Raw genomic sequence first — 24,979 nt, forward strand, 5'->3', positions numbered from 1 at the left:
AACACACACCCAAAACAGACTTCTAGGTTTTAGATGCTAAGAGAAAACCATAAACACTATGGGCTAAATGTAAAAACCATTATGGAATTCAAATGTCCTCTCCCTAGACTCCCTTTGGCAATTTATGAAAGCTCACTTATTATAAATTTAACCCTTCCTACCCTTGCCCATGATCTTGTTTTCACGCAGATAACCAACCAATGCTTAGAATTAGGGCATAGAGAGATGTGCTATGGGAGATCTTGACATAACTTCAAGGAAGAAATTAACCAGTTATCAAGAGCAATGACATCCTAGCTCCTGGTAGGAAACATAACCATCAAACGATCTGTGGGAAGCAGAAATGATTGGATTCATGGAGCTAACGTAACTGAAAACCACCATTTACCCATTCATGGGAATGGCCAAGCTTCTACAAACAGGGCTGCCATATTTGAAGAAAGGATCTCAGAGGCTGGGTCTAGCAGTCCAGATTTTGAGATATTGCTTGACCTTTCCATCCTAAAATAGATTAGCTTCAAGTAGGCAAAGGCTTTCAAAATCAAAATGCCATACACAGCCACGGGCATGTTTCTTCATTCACTCAAGAGTTTAATTACATTGTTCCTGGAAAGAAAGCAATGGTATCCTAGAATAGTCAAACCACACATCTCAAGCTTAGAGTAATTCAAGGCCTGACACTTTTAGGAGGTGGACAAGTCCATGAAAAATACCCCCAAATGCATTATTTATAGCAAACTCAACTTTGATTCATTAAAAAGAAAATTCAGTGCCTTCTAGTTTTACTCTTTGATATTCATCATCTTTACAGGTCAAGTTAGTGGTATGACAGAAGGTGAGATATGATTTCGCCTCCTCCCCAATATTTCTGCAACAAACCCGAGACAAAATTTTGTTAACCTGATGTTTCTCACTGATTATACTACAAAACAAGACAAACAAAAAACAAAACAAAACAAAACACAACCAAACAAAATTTCTCAAGACTGCTTGAATTGTAGAGATCTAAGTTCTAACTGAAAACCACATTTCTCAAGCAGTGGATGACCCATCATTCAAGGTTACTGCATTTATAATGCCCCAGATAACATTTGTCATCATCTAATCCATTTAAATGCTGGACTAGCAATGGTAACTTAGTGAACCAAAGAGGAACAGTGATCTGAATAAGGAGAATATGTTGAAGTTAAAGTTAATGAAGATTTCCTTGTATCATTTCACAACTTATTTCTCATTACCATTTCACCATCTAATAATATTTAGATTTGATGTTTTCAGTTTCATTCTGATTGGCCCCTTGGATGCTACTTGTCAATAAGACAAAGTTAAGGTGCCAAAGAAAAGGGTAATTAATTCCTACACATTAAGAGAAGACATCTCTGATATTTGAATATCTGTTTGATATTCAAAGAGAAATGTTGTGTACATTTCTTTTGATATTCAAAAATCAAAGAGAAATGAAGACTTAAAGGTACCCTGGTCATGAGAGGAAATAGAGAAAACTAGCAATGCCTTTGTTTTTCTGCCCACAGAGAGGTGATAGAATCTTTGACTTAATGCACTGTCTTCCTGTGAAGTTATCATAGCAGAAAAAGCTAACCTACATTTATTTCCACCTACATTCCAAGGTAAGAGCATCAATCATTTCTTTGGTGTTTTCTGCACTATTACATCATCATTACTATAATCAAGTACTAACTGGGGGGCTGAAGCAAAGAAAAAATACTTTTGGTCTTTTTCTTCACACAGCTCATAGTTTCATTGGGGTAAGCCTTCATGTGTATTAGCAAAATGACCAAGCTGTACATGACTAGTAAATATATATATATTTATATATATATTTTATATATATATATATATATATATATATATATATATATATATATATATTAGAAAAAGAACCATAATTCTTCAAACCGCTGTGGACATGACTGCCTTGAGACTTCAGAGGTATAGGTGAGGAATACATGGAAGGGCCTCATGAAGAGGACAGATGCCCTGAGATACTTATTCTGATCTTGACATTAATTGATGAGCAAAAATGCAGTCCTGTGGAGCACATCTGGAAGTCACATGAAACAGCTGTGGTGACACATTGCTAATTTGTAAGCAACCTCAGCTCTTAGAATATGATAGAGGTTTTAGTAGGAAGCATACTAGAACTAGAATGGTACTTCTCAAACTTTGACTTGCATTCATATCACAAAGAAAACTTGTTAAAATGTAGATCCTAAATGAGCAGATCTGGGCTGAAGCCTGAGTTTCTGCATTTCACATAAGCTCCCATGTGATGCTAATGCTGCTGGAGCACAGGCCACTGTTTGAGAGGCAAGGTGTTACAAGATAGTTGGCTATTTCTGAGAACGGGAAGCTAACTCACTTCCTTGCATATGGAACAGAGAAGATAGTACTTGACTGTCTTGGAAGTGAAGATGATTTTCGTCCTGAGCATGTCCTCTCAATGAGAAAGCAGATGTTTGGGTTTCCTGTTTTGCTGTTGCTTTCACATCTATTTGCTTAATGGGTTAAAAACAAAACAGAGCTCAATATTTTAAGGGGATGCAAAGACATATCTCCGCAATTGTCAGTAATTATACGGCAGGTAGAAAAAGAGATACAAATGACTGAGCACAACCGATGACCAATGGCTTACCTTGGAGGGATGGAGTCATGGGGAAGTTTTTTTATCTAACTCATCCATTTCTATAATATTTGGATTTTCACAGTGAGCAGATATATCTTTTTAGCCAGAAATTATAATAAAGATAAGGATATAAATGTACACAACACTTTGAGAAGGCCAGGTGTTCATGGCCGCATGGCTATCAGCTCTATCATCCTAGAAGCATCACCTTATGCTCCTGTGACTTTATGTGAGACATGTTAGGTGGCTGTATATACACTTCAAAATGTGTAAGAAATAGGATATAATCCATCAGTTTTGAACTTTGAAGTTTTAGAGTTAGTTTTCACTGTGCATTTCATAGATGAATCCACTCACCCATATCTAATCATGAGTAAAAACAATGCATTCTTACCAGCAATCCCAAATTGGTACTTTGCTTTCTAGCAGTTGCAAAATAATAAAATGGTTCAGGAACTGAACATTTGTATCCAATTTCACTTTTGGCTTAGTTAAGCAAAATCATCATCCTCAAATAAAGGCTTTCAATGTTTTTCAAACAAGTTTCCTTGCTGACACAGCTCTTTTCATAAAATCATACAATGGTCCCTGATTTTTTAAAAAAATGATGCACCATCTCTTTAACAGAAAATTGGGTTATTGATTAATTGATCATATGCTGCTCACAAATGCCAACTTAAGCACAAGTAAGGAGATGCTATTGAATGTTCATAACTCAAAGGCTGCAAGACCACGCTACATGGTTGCATTATTACCGTCTCCTATTTTAATGAAGACACAGCACAGCACTCTGTTGGCCTAATTTACACGATATATCAAAACTATGTGAAATTTCCTTACACTACAATGGGAGAGAAATCACAACACATATGTGACTTATAGAGCTTGGCCTCGTTGTTAAGGTAGGGCATTAGCATTCCAAAGCTGTAGCCTGAATGTTAGTCTTTTATAAGGTGGCAGTGAATTTCTTTTCAGAGGAAATTAAAGCGCATGAAGCTGTCTTATAACTTGTTAGTGAAAACTGTGACATTTGAAAACGATTAACAGAAAATTGAGTTTTTATTTAGATACTCAATAATCTAGAAGTGTCTAAATAATAAATGGCTCATAGGAAACATTGCCTATTTGGAAGGAAAGGTGAATATTATAAAATAACAACAATAATAAAATAATAATAGTAACTACTATTTATCTAGGAATTACAGCATGGATTTCAGAACATGTATTTTGAAGCAGGATTTGAACCATAAGTCTGCAATTTACTAGCATGGAGCCATGATGGAAAAATTATCCAACTTCTTGGTGTCTCACTTTTGCCACCTACAAAAGGACATAATGTTAGTTCCTTATGTTTTATTTTGAGGAGTAAGTAACTCAATATGAGAGCCTATAGGAGTTAGGACTGAGACGAGCTGCACATGACAGAAACCCCATTATGATGGGTTAAAACCAAATAGAGGTTTAATTTACTACATTAACAAGAAGACCAGAAGAGAACTATCTCAAGATGGTGTTGCTGCTCAAGGAAGTCATTATGGACTCAAGTTTCTTCTCATCACCCTTAACCTGTTTTTACTATAGCACAGAAAGGTAGGGGGTCTTGTCCTAGCTCTCCCATTTGGAAAGTTCTAGGGTTAGGACCTAAACTCAATCCACCTGATTCAAAATCAGACTCTGAGTTCAAAGACTGGCTCCACAGAGAACTACCAGGATTAATTTTTAAGAAAATACACAGCAAAGTACAGTGGTTTTCAAACTTAAGTGTGCCTAAGAATAATGGAGAAGGCATGCTAAAAATGCTGTTTCCTAGCCCCTCCTGGGCTGCCCCGGGGACTCTGGTTCAGGTGATGTGAGGTGGAGCCTGTACATTTGCATTTTAAGACACATACAAGTAGTGCTGATGCCGCTACACCTTGAGAAACGTACAGAGACATTAAGGGTTATACAAACATCATCACTCTCATAATAACCATGCAAGAGTGAAACTGTTTTAAAGAGGAAGAAACAAGTCTAGTGGGATTAAATGCTCTGCCTTGCATTCCATTCTTAAGAAACACAATTATTTTTTAACCTTAAAAAATTTTAGAATCGTTTCAGATTTATAGGAAAATTGTGCAGATAGTATAGAAAGTTCTCACATATTTCATGCTAAGTTTCACCTATTATTAATAAAACATTGATATGGCAGTTATTAAAATTAATGAATCAATACTGACGTTTTTTAATTTTTTTTAATGTTTGTTTATCATTGAGAGAGAGAGAGACAGAGCATAAGCATGGGAGGTGAAGAAAGAGGAGGAGACACAGAATTCGAAGCGGGCTCCAGGCTCTGAGCTGTCAGCACAGAGCATGACGCAGGGCTCGAACCCACGTGAGATCATGACCTGAGCCGAAGTCAGATGCTTAACCGACTGAGCCACCCAGGCCCCCCAATACTGACATATTATTATTAGCTGAACTCCATACTTTATTTAGATGTCTTGAATTTCTACCTAAAGTCATTTTTATGTTCCACAATCCCATACAGAATAGCATATTACATTTCATCATCCCATCTCCTTAGGCTTCTTGCAGCACTGACAGTTTTTCAGACCGTCCTTATTTATTTATTTATTTATTTATTTATTTATTTATTTAATTTATTTTTTTAACGTTTATTTATTTTTGAGACAGAGAGAGACAGAGCATGAACAGGGGAGGGGCAGAGAAAGAGGAAGACACAGAATCTGAAACAGGCTCCAGGCTCTAAGCGGTCAGCACAGAGCCCGACGCGGGGCTCGAACTCACGGACCGTGAGATCATGACCTGAGCCGAAGTCGGATGCTTAACCGACCGAGCCACCCAGGTGCCCCCAGACAGTCCTTATTTAAAAAATAATAATAATGTTTATTTATTTTTGAGACAGTGAGGCAGAGACAGAGTGTGAGCGGGGAAGGGGCAGAGAGAGAGGGAGACACAGAGTCTGACGCAGGCTCCAGAGCCTGATGCGGGGCTTGAACTCATGAACTGTGAGATCATGACCTGAGCTGAAGTTGGATGCTTAAACAACTGAGCCACTCAGGTGCTCCAACTGTCCTGATTTTTTATGTTTGATTGTTTTTAAGAGCAATGGTCAGGTATTTTGTAGAGTGTCTCTCAATTAGAGTTTGTCTGCTATTTTTCTCAAAACTAGACTGGGGTTATGGATTTGGGGGTTGCGGTGGGGGGGGGAAGATCAGAGATGAAGTGCCATTCTCATCACATCATACGGGGTACAGGCTACTAACATGATTTATCATTATTGATTATGACCCTGATTATCTGGCTGAGGTAGTGTTTGTCAGGTTTCTCCTCTGTAAAATTTCTGCCCTCCTCCCCCTTATAAACATACTGTACTCTTTGGGAGAAGTCACTGTGCACAGCCCATGCTGAAAAGAGTGGGGGTAATTCTCCACCTCCTAGAGGGTGAATTGTCTATATGAATTATGTGGACTTCTGCATAGATTTGTCTACTCTCTCCCATGTATTCATTCAATCATTTATTTATAGCAGTATGAATTCATGGACGTTCATTTTGTAAAATTAGCTGATTTATTGTGTTGCTCAATTTGCTCCAACATTGGCCAGGGGCACCTGGTTGGCTCAGTCAGTGGAACATGGGACTCTTGATCTTGGGGATATAGGTTCAAGTCCCATGTTGGATTAAAGATTACTTAAAAATAAAATCTTTAAAAAGAAAACTTGTTCCAGCATTGGCTATTGAGAGCTTTCAGTTAGCTCCTGTGTCCCTTTGACCTTCTCCATCATTGTAGGTTTGGCATTTCTTTTAAAGAACTTTCTTACTCTCTGGTACTATTAGATGCCTCAGACTAAACATTTCCAGTCTAAGTCCTAGAATCAGCCATTTCTCCAAGGGACTCTTGTTCCTTTTATTGGAGAATGCTATTAAAAATTAAGGTTTTGGTACTAGATATCTTTTTTTTAAGTACATGCATTTTAGGGAAACAAAAAAGTGGGATGCCTTGCTTTTTTGTTTTTGTTTTGCTCTTGCTTTTGGAAGATGGCAGTTACATACTAGTGAGTAATGGATTCAGTCAGAAAACTTGGTTTTTTCTTACAGAATTGGTAACTTCTGTGCGATATTAAACAAGTAACTGACCACTAATCTTCATAACCCCACTCACAAAACATGGGTTAAGCACGTTGCCTACTTTTTAGAGGTAATGGGAGATGAATTTAGACAATGGATATGAAATCTATTAGAAAATTTAAGTACCAGACTAACATGAAAAGTGTATCAGCATTTATCAATTGTTAATTATCATAACCTTACATGACTTAGTATTTTGGTACAAAAAGCAAAAGAAGAACTATTTAATCTGCAAATTCTGAGCTGGGCTACTTGCCCTCTGGCTGTAAGATGTACAGAAAACCTTTTACGGGCTAGCTAACACCCTTCATGTATTAGTAATAAAGGATTTTGGCATCCTGAGCGAAAGCTTCCTATACATCTTAAAGCTGTGCTAAAAAGAAAAAGATGGAAACATTAATTTCTAGCACGCGCTTATTCCATCAGTTCAAGGGCCTAAATATGCTTTCTCAGCCACTAGATCTCAGAGTTCAAAATGTGGTGTGTGATAGCATGTGTCCTCTCCTGAGCAACTTGTCCTTCTGAGACCTCCTTAAAATTACTAGGTAAAGCCTTGCAGGCAAAACCTCTTCATTCTAAAATTACATTATTTATGCTGCCAAATATACTCCTCAGGTGATCCTGTTACTTTTCTCTCCTGTTTTTTCCTAGGCTATCACAAATCCATTTGGAAAGAGGCTAGAGAACAAAGGAGCTACTGCTGGTGATGAGAACCAGTGCCTGAGGTGAGGGAGTGGCTGGCTCTTGGAAGTGAAGTGCTCCCCATCCTTCCACTTTTTGCCCAGAGCCTGAACATATAAAGAGCAGTGTCCACAAAGAAATGTCTTTTTTTCCTTTCTAATCAGCTTGTCTACCAGGCTCAGTTGCTTTTCATTCATGAAGTCTAACAGTGTTCCTCTTCCTGTACTCTACCTGTACTCCTCACTCATTTGGTTCTTAATAGTATACTGTCTTGTGATCTGCTCTTTCTTATCTTTTTTTTTTCCTATTTAAACTGTCTAAGTCTTATTTCCCCAAGCATTCTGTTAACTCTATAACAACAATGGCAGTGTATTATATGCTTTTTACAACTACTGTAGGAGCCACCAAATGTGGTAAACCAAGCATGATCTCAATAAACATCTGCTGATTGAATGCATACACAGAGAAATAACTTAGTGCTCACTATGTGTCAAGAATTGTGCTAATCCTTTTGAGTAACGCATTTTTTAAAACATTAACCCCCCTGGTATAGAATTGTTAAATCACTATATTATATACCTGAATCTAATATAAGACTATAAGTTAACTATACTGGAATTAAAATAAAAACTTAATTAAAAATAATAAAAAATAAGTACAATCCAAAAAAAAATTAAAAAAAAAAACAACCATTAACCCATGCAGCAATGGTTTTCCCAGTTTTAAGGATGAGGACTGAAACATAATGATAGTCAAAAAGTTAAGTCTCGGCAGAGCTAAGATTCAGTCCCACGCACGCATTCTGGGATTTGTAATTTGGGGGCTCAGTTAGCTTCTCTGGAACTCTGTTTGATCATCAGTATAATGAGAGGGTCATCTTAAACAACTGCTGAGGTCCTTTCCTGCTTGACTGATGCACTGAAACACACAAAGTATTGACCTTCTCATTCAGGGGCACTCTCTTACCTCCATCATCTTGTCCTGGCTTCCACTGACTTCTAAAAAAATAGCATTTTAATTCTTTGATTCATCCCAATCCTCAGGAATAAGTCTTCTAGGGAAAACAGAGAGCCTATTTCTGGTGGAATTATGTAGGAAATAATTATTTACCTATCTTATTTTGTACCACGTTCATACATGTGAGTTGAAAAATGCCCTAACTGCTTTAGTAACAGAGCTTAATGAGAGCAAATTTTATAGACTCATTACACCACACCACACATCATACACATCACATCACACCACATATCAGCATTTTAAAATTTGCAAGATTTCTTTGATTTTAGATTTTTTCACAAGAACACTGTAATGTTACCATCAAATTGGTAATAGTGTCATGTAAAGGAAAAAAAAGCAAGCAAAAAGGAGAAAGGGAAAGAATACATTTTTCTATAGTTAAAAGGAAAGTACTCTGAAATTTAACATATTCTTAGCTTTGTTTGGCTTGTGCACAAGAATAACTTCAGATTCTATGAAGAATTAACTTGAGAATAACCATTATATGGAAATCAATTCATTAACAGGTATTTATTGAATGATTAATATGACCCAGCACAATGAAGCACGAAGTCTTAGACATTATCTCTCCAACAAATACATCATCCTACTATCTCTAAAACATATCCTGATATTGAAAATAAGCTGTTTCTGACAAGTTGTTTTTGTTTGTTGCTCTGTTTTTGTTTTTTTTTCCTCGGCCCAGGTAGCTGGCCAGCCCAGGCCAGGTAGTTGACCAAAAGAAAATCAAACAAACAAAAACAAAAACACACCTTCCATTTTGAACATCAATTTTGACCTTAGCATAGGGTTAGAAGGTAAGGACTGGATGAGTCAAATATGATGGCCAAGGACACAGTCATTTCTAAACCTCCAAATGGGTACCCATCTTTGGGCTGCTGGAACAGCTCCCCTTAGTATGTACTGGTGCACCCCCAAATTCTTCCTCCTTCTGGCTGTGTGCTGTCTAAAGCACCACGGCGCTGCTGAAAGCCCTTAAAAATTCCCCCCACTCTCCTCCCCACGTCAGGTACCTAATTTAGGGTGACCCACCATTCCAGTTAACCTGGGCCGGTCTTCTTGTTAATACTAAAAGTCCTGTTTCCAGGGAAACCGCTCGGTTCCAGAAGAATGGGAACAGGTGGCACCCTATAAATGCTGCAACGACCAGGACTCAGGGCTGTGATGCACTCTGAGAGTCCTATTTCTTTTCATACGCCCCACTCTCACTGCCTACAATTTTGTTCTTCCTCTCTTCCTTTAATTCTTAAATCATGATTAAATTATCTCTTCTAAGCTGTAGGGTCAGAATCACACTTTCCCCCCCTTGAGAGGCCGTGTCACCCCTCTCTGAATAGAATTTTACTCTAGGGGCGAAAAGAACCAGCAGCCTTACATAACCTTTCACAAAGCCCTCCTCATTTTCTACAGGGACCAGAAAAGGGCCTACAGTTCATGAGCTAGGCAGAAACTTCTCTTACCAGGAGGAACACTAGTGATTTTCATTCAGATTGCTCTAATCTGCACAGCTGAGCCCCCACGTTCTCCTCTTGTACAGTGTGATTCGAGGCAGGCCAGTTAAAGCTCCTCTGTCTGCCAGCAGTGCAGAGCAAGAACTTCAAAACCTCGCACTGAGCTCTCCGTCTGTAAAGCTTTACTCTTCAAAAACCTCAGTTATGCCCTCCTTCCCCTGCCACATAAGCCCAGGCAAATGAGCACTTGGGCTGTTTCACAGCCTGAAGACAGTTCCCAGTCACAAGGCGCGGTTCATCGTGGGGTCACCCCTCACAGTCTTACTTTGAGCACATATGTGTTTTTAGCATCAGACTTGAGAGGCAGAGGAGGTGGGGTGAAGAAGGACCCAGGGCCCCTGTGTCCCTTTCAAGTACCTGCCTTTTTCCCTGAGCCTAAGCATTTTGAAGGAGGAAAGGGGATGGGGGTGGGGGTGGCCATATAGAATGAAAACCAGCAGACCCTTTTAAAATGTACCTTCTTCTTGAGCACTGATGAGAAAAGAAGGGAAAAGGCAGATGGAACACCTAAAGAGCATTTTCAAGGGCTTTTCATCTCAAGGAAAATGAAATATGTCACAGCCTTCGAGAAATATATTAGCCACTGAACCACAAAGCAGAGGACTTTGATGTTGGCATCATTTACCATTGCAAGACCAGCTCCTGAAGTCAAAGCTCCCCAAAGAGGCTTCAAAGTAACTAAAACTCACCTAGTCTGGCTGGAGCATTTTCCCCATTGACTAGATTTTTACAAAGAAATAGAGCAAGAGTACGTTCCCCACTGTATTTTCAGTCTCCTAGGGCAGTGTTTCCCAGTCACCAGAGATTCTAATTTACTAGGTCTGGGTGTGGCCTAAGTTTCTGCATTCCTTTCAAAAGCTTCCTGGAGTTGCAAATGCTGCCGTCCATGGATCACACTTTGAAGAGCAAGGCCCGAGGATACTGGTTCTCAAACTTGGCTGCCCTTTGGAACCACCTAAGATTTAATAACTTCTTATATGTTAGGCCTCATCTCTAAGAGTCTAAGTTAATTGGTAAGACCTAGGGCTGGGCATTGATATGCAGCCAAGTTGACAGCCTCTCCTCCAGAAAGAAGACCTTTGGGACAAATTATACCTAGCACTACACATTAACCAAGCAAGCACTAACTTCCAAAAGTTCATGCTGAGTGGATGCCAGAATCAATGAGTCTGCAGGAAATGGATGTGGTTACTCAGAGAGAGCCAATGGAGGAGGTTAATTTGGATGAGGAATCCACACACAGTGTTACATGGCACCAGATTTGAGCAGTACTGTGCTGTGTCACGTCTAACTCAGCTGAACTTGTTAGCCTCTAACTGCAGCAAAGGCATGGACCATGGCCTGCTAAACCCTGGCCCACTAAACAAAGCATGGGCTGGATTTCAAAACTGCTGTTGAGAGTCTATCATATTTTATTTCTACGTCTTTGAAATCTTCAACTACAACAATAAAACTGAGGTGGGTTTTAGGGTGGCCTGCCCATGTCTGTGAAATTTTCTATTTATAAAGACAATCCCAGCATAAACCTAGCTCATATTAAGATAACACTTAAAGTAGCATTTACAGAACACCTATTGTTGGGATTACACTAGTTATTTTCTGTCTAACTGTTGAAGTGATTTATACCCAACTTAAAGTTGGAAAAGAGAGGTTGCCTTTGTCTCCATTTCACAGATAGGGAGATCAAGGTCAAGTCCACTCACCAGCATGCTTTTCTCCCTACGTTGCACTACCTCTCATCATGACCAAAGACCACACACAGGGCTGTGCAGTGACTCGTTTGCAACTTGCGGCAGTAGAGGAAATGTTGCAAGCTCAGTCACATCTATATGAGCTGTAACTTAAAGCCAAGAGAACACTCAGGGCGCGTGGGTGGCTCAGTCAGTTAAGCGTCTAATTTCGGCTCAGATCATGATCTCACAGTCTGTGAGTCTGAGCCCCACATCAGGCCCTGTGCAGGCAGCTCACAGCCTGTTTCAGATTCTGTGTCTCCCTCTCTCTCTGCTCTTCCCTGCTTGCACTCTCTCTCTCTCAAAAATAAATAAACATTTAAAAAAAAAGCCAAGAGAACACACGAACACACATCCATGTTTTTAAGAAATAATATTGGAGAGAAAATGTATACGAAAGGAGCATAGTGAGAAAATAATCTGAAAAAAAAAATCTTAGGTTCAGTTCTTTTTAATTCACCAAGAGTGATGAAGCACACAACTGAAAGGAGGCCATAGTGAAAGAAGTTTCCTCATGCTGTTCTTACCTGCACAGAACAGGTAAAGTTCTGTTTCCCTCTGCAGAGTCATAGCTTTCCAAGTGAAAGTAGCCTGTTACACATGCTTATCGATAATCACCTGCATTTGCTAGTCTTTTATACTTTTCTAAATACCTTTCCTTTATTGCATTAGTTACGTCCACACAACCCCATAAGGTATTTCTAGACACATAGGATAGGTTCATAAACTCTTATTTGATCATAAGAAAATCAGGGCAAAGATTGCCTAAGTAATTTGCTTATTTTTTTTAATGTTTATTTATTCTGAGGGAGAGAGAGACAGAGTACAAGGAGGAGAGGGGCAGAGAGCAAGGGAGACGCAGAATCTGAAGCAGGCTCCAGGCTCTGAGCTGTCAGCACACAACCTGACGCAGGGCTCGAACTCACAAACTGCGAGATCGTGACCTGAGCCAAAGTGGGAGGCTTAACTGACTAAGCCATTCAGGCACCCCTACTTACGTTTTTAAATGTTTATGCTGAGATTAGAAAAAGGTCTTTGTCGTGAACTCATTTCAATCCATTCAACCAGTATATTGAGTATGAGAGAGGGGATCCAAAAGTGTTGTCCAGCCTCGGCTATGCCATTAAAATGCTTAGTTCTCCTGGCCCTGGATAGACTGATCTTCCTTGAATTCACTATGCTTCCTCCCACCAAAGGGTCTTTGCACTCACTTTTCTTACCTACCATTCTCTTCCCTGCCCTTCTCAAACATCCCCTCTTTAAGCTAACTCATTCTTCAGATGTCAACTACAACTTTCTCAGGGAAGGCTTCTTTGATATACAGTCTGAGTCACTCACCTACAAAACTTTTTTGTTTTTGCTTTTCCAAAGTCTTATCTCATTTGCAACTGTGGATTATTATATTTATTTGGTTAGCATTTCCATTCAGTAGGCTCAAAACTCCATCACTGCCTTAGCACAGTGCCAGGCATAGACTCAATAAATAAAGGAGGAGAAGGTCATGGAAGCCTGGGGATGTATTTATAGCAATAGGCTGTCTGATCTACCAAGAATACCTCTGATATCTTCATTCTTAGCATACCTATAGCTTGGTTTAAATGTGAGTGGCAACTTTTTACCCTCCCTCCTTTTTATTTTTGTTTTCTTTTGTTTTGGCCAACCTAAAAATACAAAGAGGAATCAATTGGCTCTGTCAGCCCATCTGGCGAATATAAATATATTAATGCTATAATGCATAAACAAGGTAGTTAATATTTTTCAGAGTCTGCCCCATTTTGCTTGTGCTTCTTTTTTTAATGAGTACACCATTCTGCCTTGTATAGTATTTAGCTACGTCTGTGCCTGTCATACCCATTTGATGATAAACCCGTGAGGGCAGAAACACATTTAAGACGTTCTGTTAATTCTCTGTAAGCTATAGAAAACGCTTAGTAACTATTATCTTGAATCAACTTCTTTTATTTTTAAAGTTAATTTATTATTTTGAGAGAGAGGGGCAGAGGCAGAGTGAGAGGAAAGAGAGAATCCCAAGCAGGCTCTGCACTGTCAGCACAGAGCCCAGTTCAGGACTCAAACACATGAACTGGGACTTATGACCTGAGCCGAAATCAAGAGTCAGATACTTAACCAGCTGTTTCACCCAGATGCCCCTTGAATCAACTTCTTGATCTTATTTGATCCTTATGATACCTCAATGATTTTGTTAGGCACCAATAGTCCTATCTGACAAATGAGAACACAAATTTGAAGGGAGACAAATGTGTGTTCACAGAATGGTTATATAATAGGTAAAATACTATGCTAAATCTGTACTTTCTAATATATGACTCAGGACAGCCTACTTAGAACAGAACATTAAATTGGGGGGCCCTTGATTACCAGGAAGATATAAACAAACTAGAGGGAGTTCAGGTAAGAAAAATAAACATGATCAAGCTTCTGAAGGGGTAGGAAGAAAGATTAAATAAACAAAGTATTTAATAGTCTTGCTAAATAAAGACTAAGAAGGGAACCCAAGAATTACTTGAGGCTAGAACTACCTAACAGGCTTCCCCATGGAAGAGGCAGAGTATCACTGACAAGGAGAAACAGGGACCAGGGAGCTGAGTGACAGGAGCAATGGGAAGCATATTGAGAACAGGATTATCTAGGATGGAGTGCAAAATAAATTTTTAACATTAAGAATTTATATGCTGCTGAAAAGTTTCCCAAGGGAAACAGGGAGATCATCCCTGGAGATGTCTCAAACCAGAGAGAAAAAATAACTAGAAATTGTCCTGCAGGGAACAACCTCGCCCAGACATTAGACATGAAAGGGAAAGCTTTGCAGATTTTCTAATTTATATTCTTCTGGGATCCCAGGAGGCTGAGAAAAGATGTGGCAACAATGGATTGGGAACTCTGGGTCCAGAGGGTCTGCTCAGATGTCTCAGCCTTCGTGCACATCTCTAATGAGTCAACACAGAGGAAACACGCCAGCAAAGCCACTGCTAGCATATCTATTGCCTCATTTCATCCAGAGCCCTTCATTAGCTGCCCCATGGGAACAGATGAAACAATTATGAACCCAAACAAAACTCGGGAGGTACAAGAGCATGGATGTTGTTTGAAAGCCACAGTCACATATGTAACAATCATCCTGGTCTACGTATTTTACCCTACTAGAAACACACCCAAGTTCAAATGGTCAGACCAAGGATTTTAACTTGGACTTCATATCTGTTCTTGTAACTATGCAATTCAGTTGTGTTTAGGTTTCATGATATTCAGGGAATTGGTCATCAAATTAAGCCTGGCACCCCGGCATCCTGCTTCCTTGTAAGTGATATGTTACAAAGACATAACAAACAGAATAAAGCAGGATACTGACAAGGCAAGAGCTGCTCTAGATAACCAATAATTCTACAGTGGCTAAGGATTTGTTTTTCATTTGGAAGGTGTTTAAGGAAAGTCTGTGCTAAAATAAGCATGACACAGTATCAGGCCACAACATGATACTACTAAAAGTCAGACTACTGATAACATCTATCTATGCCTAAATGCAAACGGTTGCTTAGTAGAAAAAGCAGAATAACTACCGATAATATTGATACCTCCAAAGTAAATGGTTGTTCAGTTCTGGAGAAACAGAATCATAGAATTATCTTGCTGAAACTATAAATGGCCACTAAATTTATGGGGGGGGGGGGGGAGGGAATGCTCATCTTATTATTAATCAGGGAAATGCAAATTAAAGCCACATTGAGATTCTAATTCACATCCACCAGATGAGGGCAAATTAAACACATGACAATACTAAATACTGGTGGAGACATGGAGCAAAGGGGATTTTCCTATGCTCCTTGTGGGAGTTTCAATAGATGAAACTCGTCACTGCCTCCAAAAAGTAAAGATGGCCTTTCTATGACTTAGGTGTCCTTTGTATGTCCCTCCTCCTATATATGCACCCTAGACATGATAGCAAATTTGTTCTTGAGGACACATAGAAGAAGGCTCATAACAGCATTACCGGCAATAATAAAATACTTCTCAAAAGTCCATCGATGGTAAATTAAATAAGGTATGATTAATATTGTGGAATATTATAAGGCAAAGAAAGTGACTGAAATACCACATTATGCACCCTCATATGAGTCTCAAATACTTAATGTTTATCAAAAGTGCAAATCAGAGAATACACATGTTACATTTACTTCATAATAGTTAAGTACAAGCAAAACAAAATAACATGGTAAAGATGCATGCATATGCAGCAAATATATAAAGAAGGCAAGAAACTAACATAAAATTAAGAAAATTGCTGGTGGGTACATGGGTTATTTCATTATAATTACTGTTATCACAATCATCAGCATATTATTAATTATAGCAAGCACTATTTGTATAGTGTAGTTCATAATAAACCACATAACATTGAAACTAGTAACATAACTAAAAGTTATGAAGTCTACACTCTCATTTAACAGGGAAAAACATGTTGTATAAAGAAAATTGGTAACCAAAGTAATATCGGATTTCAGAAATGTTACAAACCCATTAGTTAAAACAATTAGCTCTTTTTTCCTCTAGTGAGGGACTCAGATCCTGATTTAGAGTCTCTTTTACTTTAGACACAACTGCAACAAAACTCAGTCCCCTATGTCTTAGCAAATCAAAAGTAGAAAAGAAAAGGACTATTTTGAAGAAATCTTATAACAGGAAGAAGTTCCACCTAGACACAAACAAATGGATAAAATGCATTTTATAAATCAGGAATAAAACTATGAAGAAAACAAAGGCAGCAGCCCATGACACTTCACAGAAAAATAAACAGCCCTCTATGATGTAATATCTTCAGAAATCACTGCTATAATATCAGATGATATAATAACTGAGTCACAGTGATGCCTTGGATCCATTAAAGAAAGATTAAATTCTGTCCTACATTCCTAAAAGACAGCTAAGTGAGTAAAGAGTTGTTAAAGACTATGGAAAAGTAAGTAAATCCAAAAATGTTGGCATTTAACAAGAAACTTCTGCTACTAAGAAAACTGACTTGATTAAATAATATTTATGTTAATTGTTTAACTCCTTAGTTCTCTTATAAAAATTTAAAAGCATATTTAAGAATATTTTAGATATTAGAATAATGTTGGTACTATTAGCCCTGTTAGGTCAAAATGCACTAATGAGTTGGTATTTTCATTAGACCGCATCATAAAGATTAATTCAGTGGAACATTTCTGTCCTAGATACTCTCAAGAGGAGCCTTGTAGCAAGAACCAATCTTTAAAGGAGGAGCAAAGGACAAGGGCAAAATGCCCAAATTGCAACACGTACTCTTGTTAAGTCCCATCAGTCACAAGTGATATAAAGAGGCTTCCTCCCTGGAAACTGCTAGATGACTGAGCAAGTAAGAAGTCACAGAATGTGGATGTGTAAAATTAAGCTAAAGTACATCATGAAAATAAGAAGTAAGTTATAGGCACTGGGCTCATGGAATTTAGCAGAGAAGAGAAACTTTCCCACTCAAGTCAGGTCATAATAATAGACCTTAAAAATATGATCAATAAATACGGAATGATTTGTGTGTTTTCTGGTTGAACTTTCCCCCCAAGAAATGAAATCTGTGAATAATATGGATGTTTGGAGCTATTTATAAAAAGCAACATGTACTAGCCTTACCATTGGCAAATTACCATCAATAGTGAAAAAGAAGGAATACTTAATTGTACACATTACTATATATTTCTAAATCTTATCACCAGTGTTCAGGCATTTTTAAACCACTAAGGAAAACATATTTGCTAAACAGTTGAGTGAAAGGGGCCTGGTTTGTTAACCTTAGGCTAAAATTTGTCAAAGAACTTTAAAGCACTATTGTAATTTTGATCACCAATCAGCCAACCCATATTTCTGCTGTTAGTATGGTGTTAAACCAGAGAAATAGAAGATAAGGAATCAGAACTCCATTGTGGGAGGAAGCAAAAGTGTGGTTATAAATTGTGCTGTAATTTACCTGAGTGCTGCAATTATAAAGGTGTATAATAATTTACACTTTATTTTTTGCTATTACCCACTTGGCATATGTAACATGTAATTTTATCTTGCACTTTTTTTTTAATTGGTCTACAGGGAAAATAGTCTGGATTGTTCATCCTGTCTTATTGACACGCTTAACATGTGCTTTACTTAAGGTCTTGGTTTGAAGAAAAAGATCTTAAATGCTTTGGGGCAGTGGCATGCTACGGATATTATAATACCATTAAGAAATGCTTTGACCTCAGATAAGTAGTAACTTTAAAGAAAATGAAATTTACATTATTCCAACCCGGTAACAGTCTCCTGAAAACACAGCATGCCCCGGTTGGCACAACCTACTGTTTTCTAGTATGCACTCCTATATCTTCTTAATGTTGATGAGCTCTAGAACTCCAATAATACTGGCTGAGAGGCTACTAGTCAGAGTCTCCTACGGTAAGAGCACTACTTAGCTGTCTTCAGAGTACAGCTTAACTCTCCACTAAAAGAAACACTTGTGAAAATTTAAAAATTCGTTTTGAAGGCAATCCTCATGACCTTGCAAAGTATAATACAGCATGTTAAGCACCGTGCCTGTGGATCTGGGGCCTGGATTCATGGTAACAAAGGTTCTCCTGAGTTGAAGCAAGAGAGGCAGTATTGATGCCTTACAGTTGCAAGAGGAGAACTACAATTCTTACAGACAGGCTGGAGAGAAGCAAGGGGCCCACTAGCAGGCAGCATGGAGAGCAACTGGCCAGGCAGTACATTCATATTTAATTCAGTGTGTTTCAATCAAGAGCTAGTGAGATCCCAGGCTATGACTCATTAAGGCATAACTGTTGTGACAATTCATGAAACTCTTAATCCTCCTCTGGAGCATCATAATGAAAAAACAGGGAGAATAAAAGAGAAGATTCCACGTTTACATTTTATGAATTGTAAAGGCATATAGTATTTATCAATCTACATTAGGGATTACAGTATGTTTCCAGAACCAAGTGACTTCTTATCTTTAGTTAATTAGTCAAATAATTCTCACTGAGCTTATGCCATTATTCTTTTTATATAGGCAAACTAAGATTTCCTGAAATTTACATATATAGCTCATCTAAGAGATTATCATATGAGGTAGATTAATCCTCAAAAATGTATCATTTGAGCCAGTAGCTGTGAAACAAACACCACAACAAAGCAATGTGTTCCTAACTTGATACAAGTTCCTGAGAGTGATACAGTCCATATATACCAAAAGCGGGAAGATCTATATAACCAGGTAAGAAGAGCTCACTCACTAGGGAAATCACAGTGGTTTCCAGAAGTGTCTTTATGTAATTAGCGCTATTTTAATTCAGCCTAACATCACACATCTAAAAAGGAGGCATATGGAAGTTAGAAATCCCCTTCTCTTTGTGTATGTATGATTGTGTTTTACTTTAAGAAAATGCCAGAAACTACTACACTCTTTTCTAACAGAGTTACCCTGGCCGGTAGAAGCATGAGGAGAAAGTCTGACATGCAAAGTTTACGGTGGCAAATTTTCCAAAGCATATTTGCTTTAAAATATAATCTCGGGACCCAGTCTGCCTTGAAAAGAAATATGCTGTTCAGAAACGTCAGCACTGCCTGTAAACGTGTGGCACCACCGAAAGATAAGAAGTGTTTTGGTTGAGACCTCAGGGTTTAAATCAGGGCTTGTTTCCAAAGGAGGGAGATGGTACCAGATGACCCTGGTGTGCGCAGTGGAAAACATTCTAGGAGCAAATCACATGCATTTGGAAATCTTAGATTATTGGATGCATGAAAGCAGAAACGCAAGCCAGAGAGGAAAAAAATCCTTCTCATAAAAGATGCTTTGGAGAATAGAGTGCTGGGATTCCCCTGAAATATGCAGTGTCATTCATTCCCACTCCAGAAATTAAAAATACCCCCTTCCACCCAAAAGTTACCTCCCCAAATCTCTTGTCCAAGTGTCCCATTTCTGAGAAAACCATACTATAGCCTGCAAATACTCTGTACTCCCCAAGAAACTTTCAGCAGGGCTTCATTCAGGAATTTAGATAGGATTAAGGCTCTTCCTCTTCAATGAAAACAATAAGGAAGTTTGCTGAGAGGTTAACTTGCCAAAGAATAAATGTAAGTCATACACACTGAGAAGTTATAAATCTCTCCTCAGAAAAAAATGCCTATCAGCAGCTCAAGCCAGCCCAGCTTTTAAGAGCATTAAAGCAAATGCACTAAGCCCAATATATTCACATATAACACATGTGGTGGCTGTTTCACATGCTTCATAACTCAGAGGGTAACGGCTGCTGTGTGGAAAATGGAAGCTGTGACAGGTTGCTGGCGATTTATACCGCCACACTCACAGAAGAGTGGACACCCAGGCCATCCAGGCACCCTCAGGTGCTGTCATGCTTCACTCAACAGCAAACCTAGATGGGGCATCTGATCTGCTATGGTTGGGGGATTAGAAGGGTTGATACTGGAGGCAGCAAAGCCTCATTTCATCATGTCCAAACTATATAGACTCTCATAAATTGTTTTCAATGGAATGTGACACAAACATAAATATGAAAAATTAATTAACACGTATATATGCTATTGCATTCATTAACATCGAACATCTAAAGTTTTCCTCTCATCTGAGGTCCCAAGACTCTACTTAGTACCTCTGCTTGTGGCTCAAGTCAAATATATAAGGAGGTGGCATCTTACAAAAGCCACGTGAAAAGCCACCACCCTCCTCCAGCACCTCGTCCCCATCCTATGCCAATACTGTTCAGAGATGCCCTTTGTTATGTCACGGTGATTTCATAAAATCTACAGCAGTTTTGGACTCTATCTAGGAAGTGGGAAAATATCCAGGGCTATTGTGCTAGTCTCCATAATCCTTTGTTACTAATCAACAAGGTCTTTGAAACATCCTGCTGAATGAGAATTTCACTTATCAGTAAACTAGACATTTGGCCTTATTAAGGGCACCTCCTACTGGTCCTTTCATGGAGTGAACTGTGCTTTCTTCAGCATTAATTCCCTTCTATGTTCCTGAAGAGGGGAAACTGCTACTAAGAGAAAGAGGAGAAACAGACTAACGAGCAAAGACCAGAGTGATGTGAATTAGCAATATCCCAAAACTGCACCATCTACTTTCCTGGGGCATGAGCAAAATGCATCACAATTCATTTGTACATAACAGCAACAATTTAGAAGTACAGACTAGCTTAAAGATTTAGACCCGCAAGCCTATCCACAGGCATATCCCTTTGTATATGTATATTTTTGTCTGCCTTTGCAAGCATACACTTGTCTGTTGAAGTGAGGTTGAAATTAAAGCAGTAATACTGTACAGCCCCAACTCTCTATATAAGAAACTTCAATAAATGGGAAGGGAATATTTAACTAATTTAAATCTTCGTAAAACATATACAAATCTCTATTCATTTATCCCCACCCTTGCCAAAGCCACTTGGGTAATGGCTTTACAATATTTTAGTGTAACTGACAAAACGTCATTGTCCATTTTTGCACACCTTTGTCTAATGCAATGTTTTCAGCCAAGGCATTTCAGGCCCAGCCTGGCAGACTTTCCATCTAGGAAGGATGACCCCTCTAAACTTCCCCTCTCCTTCTGTGGGGGCGTCCCAAACTGCCTGCGAGAGCGCAACTCTTGTCTTCTGTGCACAAGGGTCCTCCTGCAGCAGCCTCTAGCGTCTAGTGAGGAGGGAATTTTAAAAAGACACCTATTCATTACAGCGAGATGCCCCCCCGCCCACCTTCAGAGGGAGTAATTGCTGAGGACAAAGCTCTGGGAGCTGGGAGAGAGGAGCTAGGGAGGAGGGGACCGGCCTAGAGAGAGGAAGGGAGGGAGCGCGCGGGCTGCCTGTCGGCAGATGCGGCTGTGAGCGTGCGCGCGCGCGCGCGTACACACACACACACACACACACACACACTCACCCCTGCGTGTACACACACACACACACACTCACCCCTCGCGCTTGCTCACTCTGTCTGGCCAACCCCCTCCCCGCAGCCCCCCCCACACACACGCACACACACACTCCTCACTCTCGCTCGGCTCCTTCTGTCAGGCCAAACGAAGGTGAGGAGTCCGGTTGGTGAGGTTGCGCAGATTCCTGCTTGAGTGTGGCAGAGCCAGGATTTGGGGAGCGTTCAGCTGGCCCCGTGCTTGACTGAATCCCTAGCCGACGGGAGAGGCGCATTCACCACTGGGTTCGCAACCCTGGGCCTGGCAGCGCTTAGCACGAACAAGAAAGCTGGAGCTGCAGGCTCCTGGGAGGCAGGGGGCTTTGCTGTGATTTACATTACATTCCGGGTTAATTTCCAAGGCGTGGGTTGAGGGCTCTTACTGGACGCCTGGCCCCAGCCTGAGGCTCCTTTCCTTTTTGATAAAGAAAAGGGAAAAGGTAGTTTCCAAAGGGATTTGAATGCTCACCGGCTGCTCTCCCCTCCTTCTCTGCCGAGTCCATCTCCCGTACCCCAGTGCCTATCTACACTTGTGGTGAGGCCCGACAAAAAGAATGGACATCATAATGAGTCATTTTGCTCTTTTTTTTTTTTTTTTTCTGGCCATGGAAGCCCCCAGCTCCCTTTTAGGAGACTGCAGCAGCCCTGAGCATCCCTCCCTGCTAGAACCCAATCCAATCCCCAAACAGTTTTGACATTTTTAATTAGAAACTCTGCTTGCCAAATGTCAGGGCCAGGGGGCTGGTTCCCCAGAATATCAATTATTTGGAGTTTGGAAGTATCCTGGAGATATATGGAGACTTAGCTTGCAAACTGCATTCACCGTTAAAATAAAATACAGTAAAATAAAACATGCCTCCCGCCTCCTGGCAACTCCGTTCCTCTTTGGGCACCACCGTCCTTTCCTCCAAAGTGCCCAAACACGTTAGCTGTCCCCTTCTCAGTTCTTAATCACCAGGGCTGAAAATCCAAACCTGAGTCACACAGAAGCACATTCTCAGCCCCACCATCTACATTCCACACCGACTTCCTCACAGCACCCCCCACGACCTCCCCCACTTGGTCCTGTTGCCCCAATTCTCCTTCTTGGTAGGTTTCCAAGGCTTTAAGGATCCAACCCAATTCCTTTCAACGACATCCCCATCGCCTGCCTCCTCCCTGCCCCAGCCAGTCAGCTCTCCAAAACAACTCAAGTATTTGCAAAACGAAAGATGCAAGAAGCACCAGATTTAAAAGAGCAAAGGGGCACCCCTCTCCCCAATCGCCAACATCCTCCGCTCTCCCCACCCCCCCGGGGGGTGGGGGGAGTCTTCCAGTCTTTTATCATCTGTGAGGAAATGGGGAGGAAAGCGAGCACAGATCATCTTGCTCTTTCTTCCACTACCCCAATTCTAATACTCCCCAGATGAAATAAGGAAAGGGGGGCATGGGGGGCAGTGGAGGAGAATAAAGGAAAGAACCTCTTACCGGTGACTTGAAGATGTGCGCTGAGCAGGGAAGCTCCGAAGAGTACAAAAGCCAGCTTGGGTACCCAAACACATCCAAGACTATTCTCCATATTTCAGCCAACACCTTCGGGGCCGGAGGTCCTGGGCAGTGGCGGCACTCACACACATGCACTCACACACGCATGCACACATGCACACACACGCGCCGAGCCCCTTCGGCTTCCTCCTCCTCCTCCTCCTCCTCGTCCTCTTCCTCCACCTCTTTCTCCACCTCCCCTGTGCCTCTTCTGCCTCTTTGCTGGTCCACTGACAGAATCAGCAGCAAAAGGAGGCAGCGAAAAGTTCCATTCGGTCCAAGAGATGCCAAGCTCCGGTAAAACCTTAGAAAACTAACTCAATGAGACAGAGGGAGGAAGAAGAGGGAAAACCGCTCTCCACGGGGTTCTTGAGTCATCAATAAAGAGAATATCCAGAAGGGACCAAGAGGAGATAGAAAGCAATCCTGTGGCGGGGCTGTGCATTAAAAGGTCGAGGCTGGTTCCCTGTCCAAGGCTGGATAAAGTTGAAAAAGAAAAATCCGCAGGAGATCTGGGGATGCTGTTTGTTTTTCCTCCAAGAGCCGAGGGGACCCGGGGAGGAGAGGCAGGGGTCTGCGGGGTGGAGCGCTCTCACTTGTTACTGGGGTGTCCGCCAGCGGTGTGTGAGGTGGGAGTTGGAGCCGTACTATCCATTGATCCAGAGAAGTGGAGGGCTGGAAGGGAAAATGTGGAGACTGGAGGGAAACGCACTGGATCAGGCAAAGACTCCACGGGAAGGGGGTGGGGGCAGAGAGATGACGGTGAAGGGAAAAAAGAGCGGTCGGAGGAGGCTTCCAGCAGCTGCCTTTGCCTGGTCTACATATCAATGAGCAGGGATGCCCTCTGTGGGCAAAGCGTGGGAAGTCACTTTTGTCAATGGAGCCTACGAATATTCTGAGTGTCTGGGGTTTTTCAGCTATCCCTTTTGACACTCAACCTTTGGGAAATGATTGTTATTTGACTGTAAAACCAAGACAGGTGTTTAAACTGGGTCAGAGGGCCAGGGCATTTCCTTTTCTGCTTTCAGCATTATTTAAAATAGAAATTTTCATCTGGAAAGAATCGCCTAATCCAACTCCCTTCTAGGACAGATGGGAAACCTATGTCCAGAAACACACAGGACAAATGCAGACCACTATTTCCTGACACAGCAGCTTAGGGTCCTCTTCGTAAGACATCTTATTTAGTCTGTGTTCTCTTCTCCGGACATGATTTGATTCAGTGCTTCACTCAACAATTCTTAAGGCATTGCTATGTTCCCGGTGCCCTATTAGCTCCCATGAAATATAGATATGATGTTTAATAAGACCCAGTCTCTATCCTTAAGGGGTTTGTGATCTGTTGGAAGAGAGGCACAAATGGATACTTTTAAAAATCGTGATAAATATGATGGTCCATCTAATGAGGAGATGCTCTGTTAGGGAGAGAGAACAGTGAAGCCCTTTCAGAAAATCATTTTAAATGGACTTTCTTTGCATATCTTATCTCCATTGCAGGAACTCAAGCTCCTTTGAGAGGAGAGTTTGTTTGTCATTCATCTTTGGGCTCCTCATGGACCTCGTGTAGGACTTATAATACTACACACGCTAATATGTTTTTGCTGAATAAGGGAACTTACAAATGAATGAACTTGGCCAGGAAGGATGATGAATAGAAATGCCACTCTGGTAAAAGTTCTTCTAAGGGGGTGTCCAGATGCAGGTTATCTCCACCCTTCACTCTGTTATACTATTTCTTCTTTCTCTCTCTTCCCTA

General features: G+C 40.5%; 1 protein-coding gene across 4 annotated transcripts in view; it reads right to left on the minus strand.

Annotated features, from left to right (window-relative positions):
• DCC (DCC netrin 1 receptor) overlaps window positions 1-24,079 on the minus strand; it is a 1,139,939-nt gene extending 1,115,860 nt beyond the window's left edge. Inside the window, exon 1 of one of the 4 annotated variants that reach the window (XM_058692059.1) lies at window positions 23,167-24,079. In XM_058692059.1, the coding sequence (XP_058548042.1) occupies window positions 23,167-23,257 (91 nt within the window). In that variant the 5' untranslated portion in view covers window positions 23,258-24,079. The remainder of the gene's footprint in view (window positions 1-23,166) is intronic. The other 3 variants (XM_058692060.1, XM_058692061.1, XM_058692058.1) reach the window with 3 other exon arrangements.
• Between the last annotated feature and the right edge of the window lie 900 nt (window positions 24,080-24,979).

Source organism: Neofelis nebulosa, chromosome 11 (assembly GCF_028018385.1).
Source record: "Neofelis nebulosa isolate mNeoNeb1 chromosome 11, mNeoNeb1.pri, whole genome shotgun sequence".
Classification (NCBI taxonomy): Eukaryota; Metazoa; Chordata; class Mammalia; order Carnivora; family Felidae; genus Neofelis; species Neofelis nebulosa.